Source organism: Cygnus olor, chromosome 2, assembly GCF_009769625.2.
Source record: "Cygnus olor isolate bCygOlo1 chromosome 2, bCygOlo1.pri.v2, whole genome shotgun sequence".
Taxonomy (NCBI): Eukaryota; Metazoa; Chordata; class Aves; order Anseriformes; family Anatidae; genus Cygnus; species Cygnus olor.
Genome location: NC_049170.1, coordinates 54,180,707 through 54,194,459, shown reverse-complemented (window position 1 = coordinate 54,194,459; position 13,753 = coordinate 54,180,707). Strand labels below are relative to the sequence as shown.

At 44.4% G+C, this 13,753-nt stretch overlaps 1 protein-coding gene across 1 annotated transcript; it reads right to left on the bottom strand.

Moving 5' to 3' along the window:
• Positions 1-2,929: 2,929 nt before the first annotated feature.
• RBM24 (RNA binding motif protein 24) lies at positions 2,930-12,291 on the bottom strand. The gene is made up of 4 exons (XM_040548874.1): positions 11,739-12,291; positions 11,034-11,157; positions 9,920-9,974; positions 2,930-3,565 (listed from the first exon to the last, which is right to left on the bottom strand). Exons 1-4 carry the CDS (start codon positions 11,904-11,906, stop codon positions 3,238-3,240), a joined length of 675 nt encoding a protein of 224 aa, XP_040404808.1. The 5' UTR covers positions 11,907-12,291; the 3' UTR covers positions 2,930-3,237.
• Between the last annotated feature and the right edge of the window lie 1,462 nt (positions 12,292-13,753).

The following is a 13,753-nucleotide window of genomic DNA, read 5'->3' as shown; positions in this document are numbered from 1 at the left end:
AGAAAGGCAAATGATGCACCTATCTCCAGAGAGGGCAAGAAGGACGATGCAGGGAACTGCAGACAGCCAGTCTCTGGGACAATCGTGGTGCAAACATCTTAGAAGTCATTTCTGAGCACGTGAAAGAGACAGTGGTGTCTGGGAAGAGCCAGCACAGATTTTCAAGTGTAAATCATGCCAGACGAACCTGATTACCTCCTGTGATGAATTGACTTCATCTGTGGATGAGGGGAAAGCAGAGGTTATTGTCTACCTTGAGTTTAACAAGGCTTTTAGTGCAATATTGCACAGAATCCTCACACCCACTTCTGGGTGTTGCAGCCTAAATGGGCAAAATCCTGATCGGGGTGTTGTTTAAATGGGCTCACACTCTGTCTGGAAGCTGGTTACAAACTGAGTTCCTCAGGGGTCTGTCCTCTCTGATATCTTTATCAGTGACCTGGAGAAAGAGACGGGATGCAGTACTATCAGACTGTGGACTGATGATACTAAATGGAGGGCGTAAGTTGGTATGCTCAAGACCAGGCCTGCCGCTCAGAGGAATTCACACTTGCTGGAGGACAGGGCCAACAGGACCCTCATGAAATTCTGTGGGGACAAATGCAGCATCCTCCATCTTGGAGCGAGTGGCCCCCTGTGTAGGCTGGGGCATGACTGGCTTGGCAACAGCTCTGCTGAAACACACGGGAGGCCTCGGGGTGGGCTGAACTCTGTCAGTGCAAACCCGGTCAGTAGCGAAAGGACGTTAGACTGTATCAAGAGGAGCACAGGTGGTAGATCAAGGGAATTGATAATTCCCTTTCACTCAGCACTCACTAGGCCACATCTGGCAGAATGAATCCAGTCTGGAGTCTCCCAGTGCATGAAAGCAGTTAATAAACCTGAATTAATCCATCGGAGGACCTACAAGATGGCTCGGGGCTGAAGCATGAGACTTAGGGAGAGGCTCAGGCAACAGGGCTTGTTCAGCCTACAGAAGAGAACAGCAACTTTCCGGTTCCTAGAGAGGAGGTTGCTGAGAAGATAGGGCTGGGCTCTCTGCCAAAGAATGAGCAACGAAGATCATAAATGAACACGGGAGGCTTGGGCTAGATATAAGGAAAAAAAATGATACCATGTGGACAAATAGGCAGTGTAACAGATCGCCCAGAGGGGTTGTGCTGTCTGCCTGGAGGATTTTAAGACCCAACTGGACAAAGGTATAAGCAACCTGAGCTGGATTAGATGACCTCCCAAAGTCCCCTGCACTCTCGATTACTTTATGATGACTCTTAGGGTGGATGTTCTCTGTAGAATTTCCTCCGTTTAATACAGTTTACATCTATCTTTGCATTTAAAGTCATTGCATATGTTTCCTCCACACACCAGGAAGATTACATAAAAGGTTGGCCCCCTAATTTTAGCTGGACAAGATCTAAGACAACTTGAGCAAAAAACTTCACGAGACAGGATGCGACATTTTTTTTTTTATTGTTTTTAATACGAGTGAATAGATTAAAAGATCTGAAATGTTTTAAAGCAATATACATACTGAATAAATAATATGCACAGGAGAGTCATGTCTACATTATAACACTGGCTAGTATTCAGAATACTTAAAATAAATCCAGTGACATTGGATAAAGTCCATAAAAATGCTATCCTGTCTTCCCTTGTATGAAATTGTTCAAGTATAAAAAAATCCAATACAGTGTAAAATACTAAATTCCATTTCGGTCAAGAATAAAAATTGCAAGTATTGTAGTTTCACAGGACAATGTAAAGCAGCATTTCCTAGCAAAGGGAAAAATAGTCAGTCTACATACAGATGAGTGAGAAAACTGCACTAATGTATTTGAGAGGTCTACATGGACATCTATTAGAGGGAAAAAGAATGAACTAGCAATATTTTATGTAAAAACCTAAAAAAGTGTTAATTTAAGAGTACCCTCATACAGTGCACTTACTGAATTTAAATAAATCCAAGTCAAAATCCTTAGTTAATTAGGTTAATATTTAATATGCTACATCTAACCCTACTAAATAATTTATGCCATGAGATGAATACATAATTTTACAGTGTCACATCTAAAGTTGCTTTCTTTAGAGCGCAGCATAGTAAAACTTTCAAAATAAATATTTCTTTTTAAATAGCATAACAATTAAGGCACAGTATAAATCACATACCATTAACCCTTCAAGAACTGCAGTCTTGGTAACAAAAGTTGCCTTGTGTACTGTATGTTCACTAATAAATATTTTAAATATAATCCTGAAATAGATATTAAAATTGTACAAATGGTTTCAGAAAAGAAAATTCCCTTAAAACAGTTCTTAAAGGTTTTAATTCATTAAGCTTCATCCTGCCTTTATTCACAAGTTACGAACAGATGCAATAAATAGAAAGAGAAGGCTGTTGTAGTAAAGGGCTGATCCTATTTTAGAATCAGAATAGCTGACACCAGCAGTTAAAGTTTCCCAAAAGTGAAACAGGATGGGGCGAGGGATTAGGATGTGACAAGCTCATCACATGAGCACAAGTGATGTGTTCTGTCCAGAACTGTCTCTGTTATTGATTGTCTCTACAGCTGTTGCACCCCTTACTTCCACATCACTTGCTCCATAGTTCCACTCATCCAGAGGACAGATAAGAAAATAACTTTGGTGCCTGTCCGCCATCTTACTAGCAGGCCATCTTCCTCGGATTGTTCGATGCCCATTAGTGAAACAGTGGGAAGATGCTATCTCACGAAGACAGCTTCTGAAAGCTACAAAGGACGATCAGTGCTTTAAGCTTGTTTCCTCTTAAAATGGATAAAGGTTACATATTGCTGACTCAGTTTTTTCCCCTGGTTCAAACTTTTTGAGTACCATATTCTCACTTATAAAAGGCAGTTTTGCTTCCCTGATACTGTAAAAAATACACCTTTGCTTTTTTGGTTCTCGTTTCTTTGTTTGTTTTAAAATACGAAGTCCCATTGCTACTCTGCCACTCTTTCATGACAGTACAGTATTTTTTTTTTCCATTTTCTTCGGGATTGCTACTTGAAACTAGACATGCCGCGCTACCCCTCCCCTCTAACAACATGATTTGGATGCATACTGTATGAAGACAGTGGAACAAAATTCTTTAGTTTCGCAATAGCATCGCTTTCCTTAAAGCTCCTTAGTTAACATCAATTGTCTCTGAACAACTACTTATAGTGGAAGGCCGAAAAGAGGAAGAGAAAGAGCGAGCTTCCTTCAGGAGTCCATCTGCTATTGCATACGGTCTGCCTGCAGCTGTTGGGGTTGGTACTGGCCAAAAGCCGCAGCGGCCGCAGCGGCCGTCCCTGGTGCTGCTGCGGTGATGGGCTGCTGCACCGCATAGCCGTAGCCCCCCGCCGCCACGTACCCGGCGGCAGCTGGCGAGGCAGCGTACGGGTACTGCTCATAGGCGGCCGCGGCGGCCGAGTACTGGGCGTACGCAGCTCCGGTGTAGTCGATGTAGGGTGTAGTGGAAGCAGCGGCTGCTGCGGGCTGCACGTGGGGAATTACCACTCCGGGCTGCACAAAAGCCTGTGGATAGACATAGTGAGCAGGGATCCTGTTGAAAGATGGGAGAGGGAGTCAGAGGTGGTAGGCGAGTCAGCGCCTAAGCGTCACATCCATACTCCGAACTAAAACAAACTCAATTTAGTTGTTGTTATGTGCATAGGGTTGCCACAATAACAAGGCTGAACGGACCAATTATCTGATCACTGGCCCAAAGAGGTGCGTTGCTCCAAAGCACAGCATTCTAGCTGACTTAAACAGGAGTGTTTAATGTCGCTTGAGGATAATACAGGTAATGCTATTAAAACCTTTAGAAGGACCAGGATTGCTGATGTCACTTTTAAGGCAACTCTAAAGGATTAAGCTTGATTGCAGTATTTGTTTTTCAAAACACCTACAAGCGCGTTTTTTTTTTTTTATGCTGCTCCTCACTGAACTACTTGACTCTTAGTGAAATTATTTCCTGTGAGTACTCTTATTATTAGTAACTTAGCAGTTTGACAGCGTCACCGTAATGATTTTGACAATAGCCAATAAGGCAACAAAACGGTTTAACCCTGATTTTATGTAAAGTCTTCTCGGGGGGGCAGGAAAGACGAGTGTATTGTGGCAACCCTACTTAAGTTGCTATGCAGACTCAGCACACATTAATTTCTCTGCAACCTCAGTCACCCTTATTAAAAATAAGAAAAAAAAAAAAACAACACAGGCGACAAAGGAGTTTAAATAAAGTTCACAAGTGTGGTAAACACAGCAAGAATCACACTTTCCAAACGAACTATAGTGCAGCTCACTCCGTCACAAGAGGCCATTGAGGGGAAGCTACATAGATGCTATTAAAATCCATAACAGTGACTCCTAAGTACATGTGCATCACACTTCTATAAAGTTCATAAGGACACAAGGGTCAAACCTGTTTGATTATCAGGCCACTGATGTCCTGTTTTGTGCCAGCTTGTTTATTTCTATGCAAGACATACAGCATAGAGTTTTTTGGGAGGTGGGCATAGGATTAAGTCTAAATAGATCTGGTGCTTAACAAAAGCAAAAACAAAAACAAAAACACAGATTTATGGCTTAAGCAATAACCATTCTGAATAGATCAGTATACACACTTTCCCGTCTTCTCCGAGTCACAAAACTTGCTTCCTTGGCTTGTTTACTTAGCCCTTCAGTTTTGAAAACTGGTCATATCATTGTTTTAGCATACAAGAATACATATAAATTCATCTCATAGTCATGTTTTATCATATAATACAATTTTTAGAAATAACGCATCTAACTTAATTTTCATTTTACATTCATAGTCCTGTCTCACATCTGAATTTCCACAGGGAAGTTCTTCATGCATGGAACTCAGTGCCAGAGAGTGAATCTTTATAAGTCCATGAAAAACTGCTTGTGCAAATTTACTACTATTTGATACTGAAATTTACCTTTACACAGAACTCAAAAGACTGCATAAACCTTTTAGTGCACTGTAAGCACAGATGCAAATTGCAACGGTACAATCTGTCCTCCAAATGCAAGTTTTAATTGAAAGGTTTTTGTTTGTTTAATTTTTAAATTAACTTCAAGAACTACTTAAATGATCAACAAGGAAACATTTCCATCAGAAGGGACACTGTCAACTAGATTCACAGCAAACTACAGTTAAAAATACGTGATAACCAGACTTTGGAACAGCCCCGTTTACTTTTTAAGAGAAAAAGAGCTCAGTGGAGTGAATAAGAGTGCTAGCAGAGAGGAGTTTGCAGTTGCCGTGTTTCAGAACATGACACCACAACATGAACACCACAATCATAAAAACCCAACATGTCAACGGAATTCATGTCCTACTGTGTGTAGGGAGAAATGAAAAAAATGAGAGTGACAAATAGGGGGTGGGGAGGGAAAGAAAACATAAAACAAAACAGTAAGTTGGGTTTTTAAAACTCACCTCATTTATGAAGTGATTAGCCAGAAGTGCATTTGAAGCATACTTAAGCTGGCTCTGTGCATTTAAATATACATCATTACCTGAGCTCTCCATCCGAAATGGATGAGCAAAAACAAGCATTTTGCATTGGTCACCAGCCAAGCACAATCCTAACAAATATAACACCATGTTTCTTAAGTATTAAGTAAAGAGGAACAAAAACAAATTTTAAGTCAGTGAGAGCCTTTTCTGCATCATGTAAGAGTCCATTTAACATCACATCACAGTACTTGTTACATACGGCATTGATGAGGCAGAATAATTCTAACAGAAGGGATACAATAAGAGAGCTTATCTAGGTGCTTGTGTTGTCTCGAACTGATGTTACTAAGATTTTCTTAAGACATTAGGACACTCTACCGTATCCTTGAACAAGACGGAAAGATACATGTGCTCCCACTTAAACTCTTGTGACTTGTTTTATTAAGCCAAGAAAATAACAGGTGGTGAAGTTATGAAACATTATCTGTTTGCCACGTCTTACCCTACAATAAACATAAACCCTGTGCAGGCTCCTCACCACCATGCCATTTCACACATGGTGATTGACAGCGTAAGCTGCAGTGGGGCTATTTTTGATCATCTGTCATGCTGCAACTGTTTTGAGTCGAGTAAAACGGCTTTATATGGCCAAAGTAAATTTCTACCTTCTGCAGAGGCCAGCACATGTAGACCTCAGCCATTCAGAACCTCACTGCTTTTAATGCTCTGCCAGGTCAAAAGTTGAAAAAGCAATTTCCAATTAGGCTGGATGTCCTTAGACTCATTAATTTTAAATAAAAGCTGCTGCTTTGTTTTTGAAAGTAAGTGTGTGAGAATTGTACGTGGTTTAAGCATTCTTTCCTGGCTGTAGTTTTTATTTTGGAACATATATTTGTTGTTTTAAGCTTTTGCACTAAAAGCAAAGGAAAGCCACATTTAACTTTAGCAGTAACTGTAGCTTTGGGATATTCAAAATGAAATGGCATACGCTCCTGCCACATGCCTTAAGACTTTCATTCTTGTTTTAACAGGTTTGTGTTTTACTAAGACCTCCGAATACAATCCTGTAAGTGATAATAAAATGACAGCTAATTGTTTCAAAGGAAAGAAAGGACTTTCTAGACTAATGCAGAAAGCTGTGTCAAACAGAAATTCATCAGTAGTAACACATAAGTGACTCTCAACATTACGTTCTTGAGAAAGTAGTTATTTAACTTGGACAGAAATGTTTTGCTCTGGACCATCATCAGGCTTTGTAAGCATAGAGAGTAGATTTTAGTCAATAAACAGGCTTCCTGAGTGCAGGAATAAGATACAGAAGCATCAAGAGATACAAGACCCTTGACATGCTTCCTTTTAAATTTGTGTCTGGTAACAGTAAGAGGACATTTAGCATTCTGCAGGTTAACTTTTGACTGTTGTGGCTTCATTCCCTAGCTCCAGATTATCAGTAGTCTAATATTATATAGATCTTTTGATCACAAACTCAAGAGAAGGCATTTCCTTCTCTCTTAAGGAAGGCTGAATTGCCTAACTCTTAGAAGGCAGGTAGTATCAGCTAACCATTTGATAATAAATTTATTAACTTGGGATTTAACTTGGGTCTGAACTAAAAACTAAGAGAACGTTCTCATTTTGAGTGAGATACAAGTTTTAGACAATAAACAGAGGGAAAAAAATTCTTCAACAGGACAAGTCATCACCTGCACCAGTGCCTCTGCATAACCCTGTATTTTTCCATCAACGTTAAAGTAAAAATTACAAAAGCAAAATGAGAAAAACTATTTTAGGAGGCAAAGTCATCCTCCCCCTCCATAAATTCCTATTGAATTCAGAGATAGTATTTTAATAAACAATCCTGAAAACAGAGCTGTATAGATAACCAGTCCTGTGATCAAACAGCTTCCTAGAAAACACACCAACAATAAGATAGATGCTGAATTTAAAGAGCAGGGTGAAATGTTAATTGGTGGACGAGTTGGTCTCTGCAGTACTGAATAAAGAAGAATTCCCAGAATTTAAATGCTTCGTGCATTGAAGCTAATCTAGTTGCTGGCTCCCTCCACTTCAATAATGTTGTACTTAATTCAGAATATTGTCCTTACTGTATCTTCTCAGTAAAATAATGTAACATAATCCAATTATCTTCAGTTTCTTGCTTGGTAGGTGGGAAACCGTAACAAAACACTGCTGACCATGCCAGAGCATGGCTGCACCTCACTAACTTGCACTCTGGTAGGAAAAAAATAAAAATAAAATGTTTGGTGCTTTTATGTATGGATTAGCAGAGTGTTGATAGTGATTCATCACTACAACCTGTTTAACACAGCGTATTAGTAAAGTGTACTTTTTCAAAGTGCAACTGCACAGGAAGAAGAAAGGCTTTAAGGTGACTACATATTTCAGTGCAATCCATGCAACATCCTCTACGAGTGAACTCTTAGATAAAATAGATGAAAGTAAGCACTGAAACAACCCCACTTTATTCTCAAGGAAAAAAGAGAATGAAGGTGTTAATTCATCCTAACAAATGCTGTTCTTCCTAATCCAAACTGTATTCTTTAGAAAAGACACAGGTTACTGGAAATTTTGAGGGGGAAGCAGGGTTAATAATCTCCTTTGTTTGCACATAGCAAAAGAATAGCAAAACCAAGAATTAAAAATGACCAATTTGATATACACACGACCCTGGGACTAATGTTCCTTTTCTTCAGATTTATATACATTGCATTAGAAATAAAACCTTATTCAGCGTGCTGGAAGAATTTCCCTGACCTGAACAAGATTTAAGTGACCTATTGTAGGCTCAGGGTAAGTAAAGCAAGAAGGAGCCCTACATTTGCACAGCCCTTGAAACAAGGGAGTGCACAGGGTCTTCTTCTTTTTGCTGTGCTCAGAAAATAGCCTCTCCACGGCTGATCCCCAGGCAGTCCACTGGGTCCTCTGAGCACCAGTGCTTGAGCAGCTCTGCAGACAGCACACTCCACCTCCTGCCTACCTTAGTGCAGGCATCATAAACTGATCGCTGCATATACACTGTCGGTTCCTCACGCTTCAAAGCAGTCAAACAAAATACAGCAGAGGAAAATTATAGGAAGATGAGGAAGAAGAAAAAAAAAAGACAAAGTTTTCCACAGCCTCTCCAAGTGTCTCCGAAGAACAAACATTCTCTTTTAAGAGTACATAAAGTGTTCAGGAAAACTTCTTCCTACAGTTTTGAGGACAGGAACTTTACCTATAGATGAACTGAGAAGCTGTTCTTGCTTAGTAACAGCTAGGTGCACTATTCTAGCTTTTCTAGTCAAATAAACAAAATACATTTGTGACGCATTTTCCCTACTTTATTGTTAGCTTACTCATTAATTAGCAAAATGCATTATTTTGCGATGTGCCTCTCAGCCAGTGTGCATTAGTGAAGTGACACTGTATGGAAAGTTTAAAGCAGACCTCACCTCCTAATTATATGCCTATAAGAAGCAAGAGTTAGAAATACTTAGGGATAGTATATTCGAGTAAAGGAGAAATATGCTATTTATTAAAGTCAGAATGAAGAAAAAAAATCTCCAATTAGAAAGCCCAAATGGACGCACATTGTTAATAAGGAGCTCCACACCTCTCCCAAGAACAAAACCCCCAAAATTATGAACATGCAAGCAATATGTTGATTTACTTAAAAATCAAGAAGTCACACGATTTAGCACTCACTACAAAATAAGGTTAAAAAAGTCACAAGCTACAGCTTGAAAGCAAGGAAACAAAAAAAGGCCCTTTGCTCCCCATGGCAAAGTCACTCCTCAACAACAAAAACAAAATTAAAAAGACCCCCCCAAAAAACTTTCACTACAGCTCTTTCAAGTAAATAAAAGCACACAGTTTAGCTATCAACACCACTTCATTACTGTAATAAATAAATAAAAAAGCACACGGAGGTCTATTGACTATATGAAAAAAACATACATGCATCGTTAATCACCATTTTAGCTTGTTTGTGTTTGAGTCTACTGGTTACAGAGTTTAATTCCAAACAGAACTATTCCACCTCTTATCATCATATCCTTCTGATCAGTTATCTTAACTGTAAACGATCCCTGTCAGATTAGAAAGAGATAAATAACATTGAGTCAAGCTGAAAAACGAGAAACGGGGCACAGCAATCTTGCATAAAGTCATACCTCCTTGTTTTATCATAGGGTCATACAGGACTGGACTGCTTAGGTGGAAGGGACACGTCCCACACAACTTGACTCGGCTACCGCATTCAGAACATTACCAACAAGGTGAGCACGTCTACGGGCATACGTTTGCAAGTCTGAGAGCTTCAGTATTGCTGGTGAGTTTATAAGGCTGCTACTGCAAGAGGCCTTCAAGGATCATACTTTTTCTTTCTGTTTTTTTTTACAAAAGGATTTTTCCTCCCCTGTTTGAGGTCCCATTGAACAGACTTACCCAAAAGGCCTCTGTATAAGAGCTGGATGAAGCTGCTGAACACCAAAGGCAAAACCTACCAACAAAAACACATCACATTCTCTGTATGAGTGTTCTTCTGCTACTTGTTTGTGCTGTACATGCACACGCACACAAACACAGAGTAACAGCCTTCACCAACAACCTCCAGTGACGATGCCTGTAAGGCTGTAGAACCACAGATTAGAAAGCAAAATATATCAACCCATACACACAAACACACACATGCATACAGAAATTAAAACAGTGATGTGCATTTTCACAGAGATGTTCAGAAGAATGACTGGCTAAACAATGAGCACAGAGTTTTCATTAACTTCTTACTTTGTGCTCCATCCTAGTCCTTAATGCTAGCCCCCAAAGGATGATACAGTATTTGTGTACTTTCAACAGAATCAAATTTGAGCCCTCTCTGCACATGAGGACTGAACATGGGGGTCAAATCCTAACTTCATTTCTCCTCTTCAAATGCTGCCCAAGCATAATGAACCCCCCCCTTTCCTTTGTGGGCACTAAATTACTCACGAGAGTGTTCCTCGGGCTAAGCATGCAGGAATTCAGAGCAGCTTCCTTTAGAGCAGCAGCGTGCACACACTCTGCGTTCCCAGCTCTCTCGGTGCGAAGTTTGGGAAGTGGACAGGACATCACACTTGCTCAGATGTGGGCTTAGGAAGAGCCGTTTCATTTTAAACTTTGCCTAATAGCTCCCATCTGCCTTGGGACTTTGCTTTAAGTTACTGTTTGTATTAATAAGACCGCACACATTGGAAGCGATTCATCCCTAGACCGATCTTTCCCTGCAGCGATACTGTAAATGGTCAGCGCCACCACATTCCCTGCAGTGGGAATAACCACTGAAGTGTCCGAGCTGTGGAAATCTTCCTGGAGAACTTCAAATATGTCAGTCCTGATTGCTTTTGGCGTTTAAACAGGGCTTCTGTAGGAAATAGCCAGAAAGGTGCCTACACGCTGCCTTCAAAAACCGAAACCAAAGCGCACCCGAGGGACATGCAGGACGGCGCGACCTTTTAAAAGCTTCACTGCCTGCAGAAACCTCGGGCGCACACAGACAAGCCGTGGGGGGCCACATCCTCACCTGGCTGCATTATCCTCGGCTTGGCGCCCAGGTACGCCAGGTTGACGTTGGCTTTCCTGCCGTCGATGATGGGGTTGGGGTCCTTGCAGGCTCTCTCTGCAGCGGCTCTGTCAGCCATAGTGACCTGGGGAGGGGTGGGTGGGTGGGTTATGTGCACGGCGGGTGGTAGTGGGGCAGCCCCCAACTCTCGGCAGCCCCCGGCCACCCTTAGGGGAGTGGGCTGAGGGTCTGAGGGGTGGAGGGCACGGGCCGGGCGCCGCTGGCGGCAGCACGCCGGGCAGATAACCCCCGGAGCAGCCATATCGGGGAGCAGCAGGCGCCCCAGTGGGGCAGCCAGGAGCCAGGAGATTCCCCAAGCTTCACGCCTTGGCCGGGAGGGAAAAAGAAAGAAAAAGAAAGAAAAAGAGAAGGAGGAAGAAAGAGAGAAAGAAAGAGAGAAAAAAGAGAGATAGAGAGAGAGAAAGAGAGATAGAGAGAGAGAAAGAGAGAGGGAGAGAGAGATAGAAAGAGAGAAAGAGAGAGAGAGAGAGAGAGAAAGAGAGAGAGAGAGAGAAAGAAAGAGAGAAAGAGAGAGAGAGAGAAAGAGAGAGAGAAAGAGAGAGAGAGAGAAGAGAAAAAAGAAGAAAAATAACAGAGGAGGGGGAAGCAAAGCCCCCCGCAGCTGTGGCCCCGCTCCCCGTTGCCCCCCCGCAGCCCGGCACTTACAAAGCCGTATCCCCGGGACTTGCCGGTCTGCCGGTCGGTGATGACCACCGCCTCCTCGATGTCGCCGAAGACCTCGAAGTACTTGCGCAGGCTGGAGTCGGTGGTGTGGTAGGGCAGCCCCCCGACGAAGATCTTGGTGTAAGTGGTGTCCTTCTGCGTCGTGTGCATCTTCCGCCCGGCCCCGCGGGGCGCCGCGCTCCGCACCCACGGGTGGCCGCCGGGGCGAGCCCCCTGCTTGCCGGTGAGCCCCTCTCCTCCGCGCCCCCTGCTCCCGGCTCGTCGGCCCCCTCTCTCCCGGCCCTCCCGGCTCCCCCCCGGCACCCGGCTACGGGGCCAGTCCCTCTCGCAGCTTCCTCCTCCCTCCGGATCGCAGTCCCGCAGCCTCCGGGGCTCCCGGGGTCGGCAGCGGGAGGAAAAAGAGGAGGAGGAGGAGGAGGAGGAGGAAGAGGAGGAGGAGGAGGAGAGGCACCGGGAGCCGGCAGGAGCAGCGGCTGGCAGGGCAGAGCAGCGCACAGCACAGCAGCACGGCAGCGCGGGGCCTCCCCCCCCTAAAAGCCACCGGGTCGGGCACTCTCGGTTCCTCCTCCTCCTCCTCCTCCTCGCAGGGGCGGGGACGGCGGCAGGCCGGCCCTCCCGGGGCTGGCACACAGCTGGCGGCAACAGCTGGATGCCCCCCGCACGCCGGGACCCCCGGGCGAGGGGCTGCTCCGGGAAGGGGGCGCCCAAGGGGGGGGCTGCGAGCCGCCCGAGCGCGGCTTGGCTTCGCCCCGGGCTCGTGTGGATGAGGGGGGCCCGGGGGGGTCACCGCTGCGAGCATCGCGTGGTTGCACCCCAAGCTGCAGGCAGGGCTGAGACCCCAGCCCCTCGGCCCTGTGCCCCCAGGGGGGCAAAGCTTGGGTGCTGGGGCGGTGGTGGTTGCTCATTGTTGCTCCGGGCACAGGGCGAGAGAAATTGGTGAAGCTGCTCCCCTCGTCTTTCCCTCCTCTGGCTGCCCCTGCCCTGTGCAGCGGCTGGGAAGGACACAGAGGAACAAAAGAGAGGAGGCCTGTGTGACATGGAGGACTGTGGGAGCTGGGGGGGAGGGAGGCTCACAGGGAGGCAGGAAGGATGGGAGGAAGGTTAAGGATTGGAGAAAACAGATGTGCACATGTGTATAGGCTTCTGGGCCATTCCCTTGTGGTCACAGAGTCTTGATAAGTGCTGGTGTCTCTTTTTCCTCCTTCTCCTAGTGCTTCTGGCTGTTGGACTTCTTCCTGTGGAGTCCCTTGTAAAAAAGAGCAATGCACCAGTTTGCAGAAGGGACTTTGACAAAACTTTTCAGCCCCTCCAGTACCAAACCTTAACCATAATGACAACACTTACCCCTAGACTCAGGCCCTACTTGCCCCATTTCTAACCTTGGCCCATCTGATTTTTTTTCAGCAGCCTTTGTCCTAGTTCTAAGGCCTGTACAATACGTAGGCCATGCTGTCACTAAAACTAGCCCCAGACCCTACCTGAGCCTTAAGATTGTCCAGATTAAATCATTGGGGTTAGTATGTTAGTACTAACTGAGATTCAAGTCTAGCAACGCTAGCAGGATCTTGAGATATAAAAGGCTGAAAGAGCTGGGATGTTTCAGCCTCAAAATGAGGAGGCTCAGAGGGAATTTATCAATATACCTGATGGGAGGATGCAATGAAGACAGAGCCAGGACAAGAGGCCAGGGGCACAAAATGGAGCACAGGAGGTTCTGCCTAAACACCAGGCAGCGATTCTGTGCTGTGTGAGTGATGGAGCGCTGGCACAGGTTGCCCAGAGAGGCTGTGGGGTCTCCCTTCTTGGAGATCTTCAAAAGACGCCTCGACATTGTCCTGGGCAACCTGCTCTGGGTGGCCCTGCTTGAGCAGAGGTCTTGGACCAGATGACCTCCAGAGGTCCCTTCCAACCCTAACCATTCTGTGGTTCTGTGGTCCAGATGTAAATGTTGCTTTTCGGTTCCTGCAATGCCAAGCCCTTAACCTTGGCCTGAATCC

Coding starts and splice junctions, on each gene's coding strand:
- RBM24 (XM_040548874.1), bottom strand. CDS start 11,906: ATGCACACGACGCAGAAGGACACCACTTACACCAAGATCTTCGTCGGG. Junction 11,158..11,738: donor AGTCCCGGGGATACGGCTTT/GTAAGTGCCGGG, acceptor ACCCCTCCCCAG/GTCACTATGGCTGACAGAGC. Junction 3,566..9,919: donor CTTATACAGAGGCCTTTTGG/GTAAGTCTGTTC, acceptor ATCTTTCAACAG/GATCCCTGCTCACTATGTCT.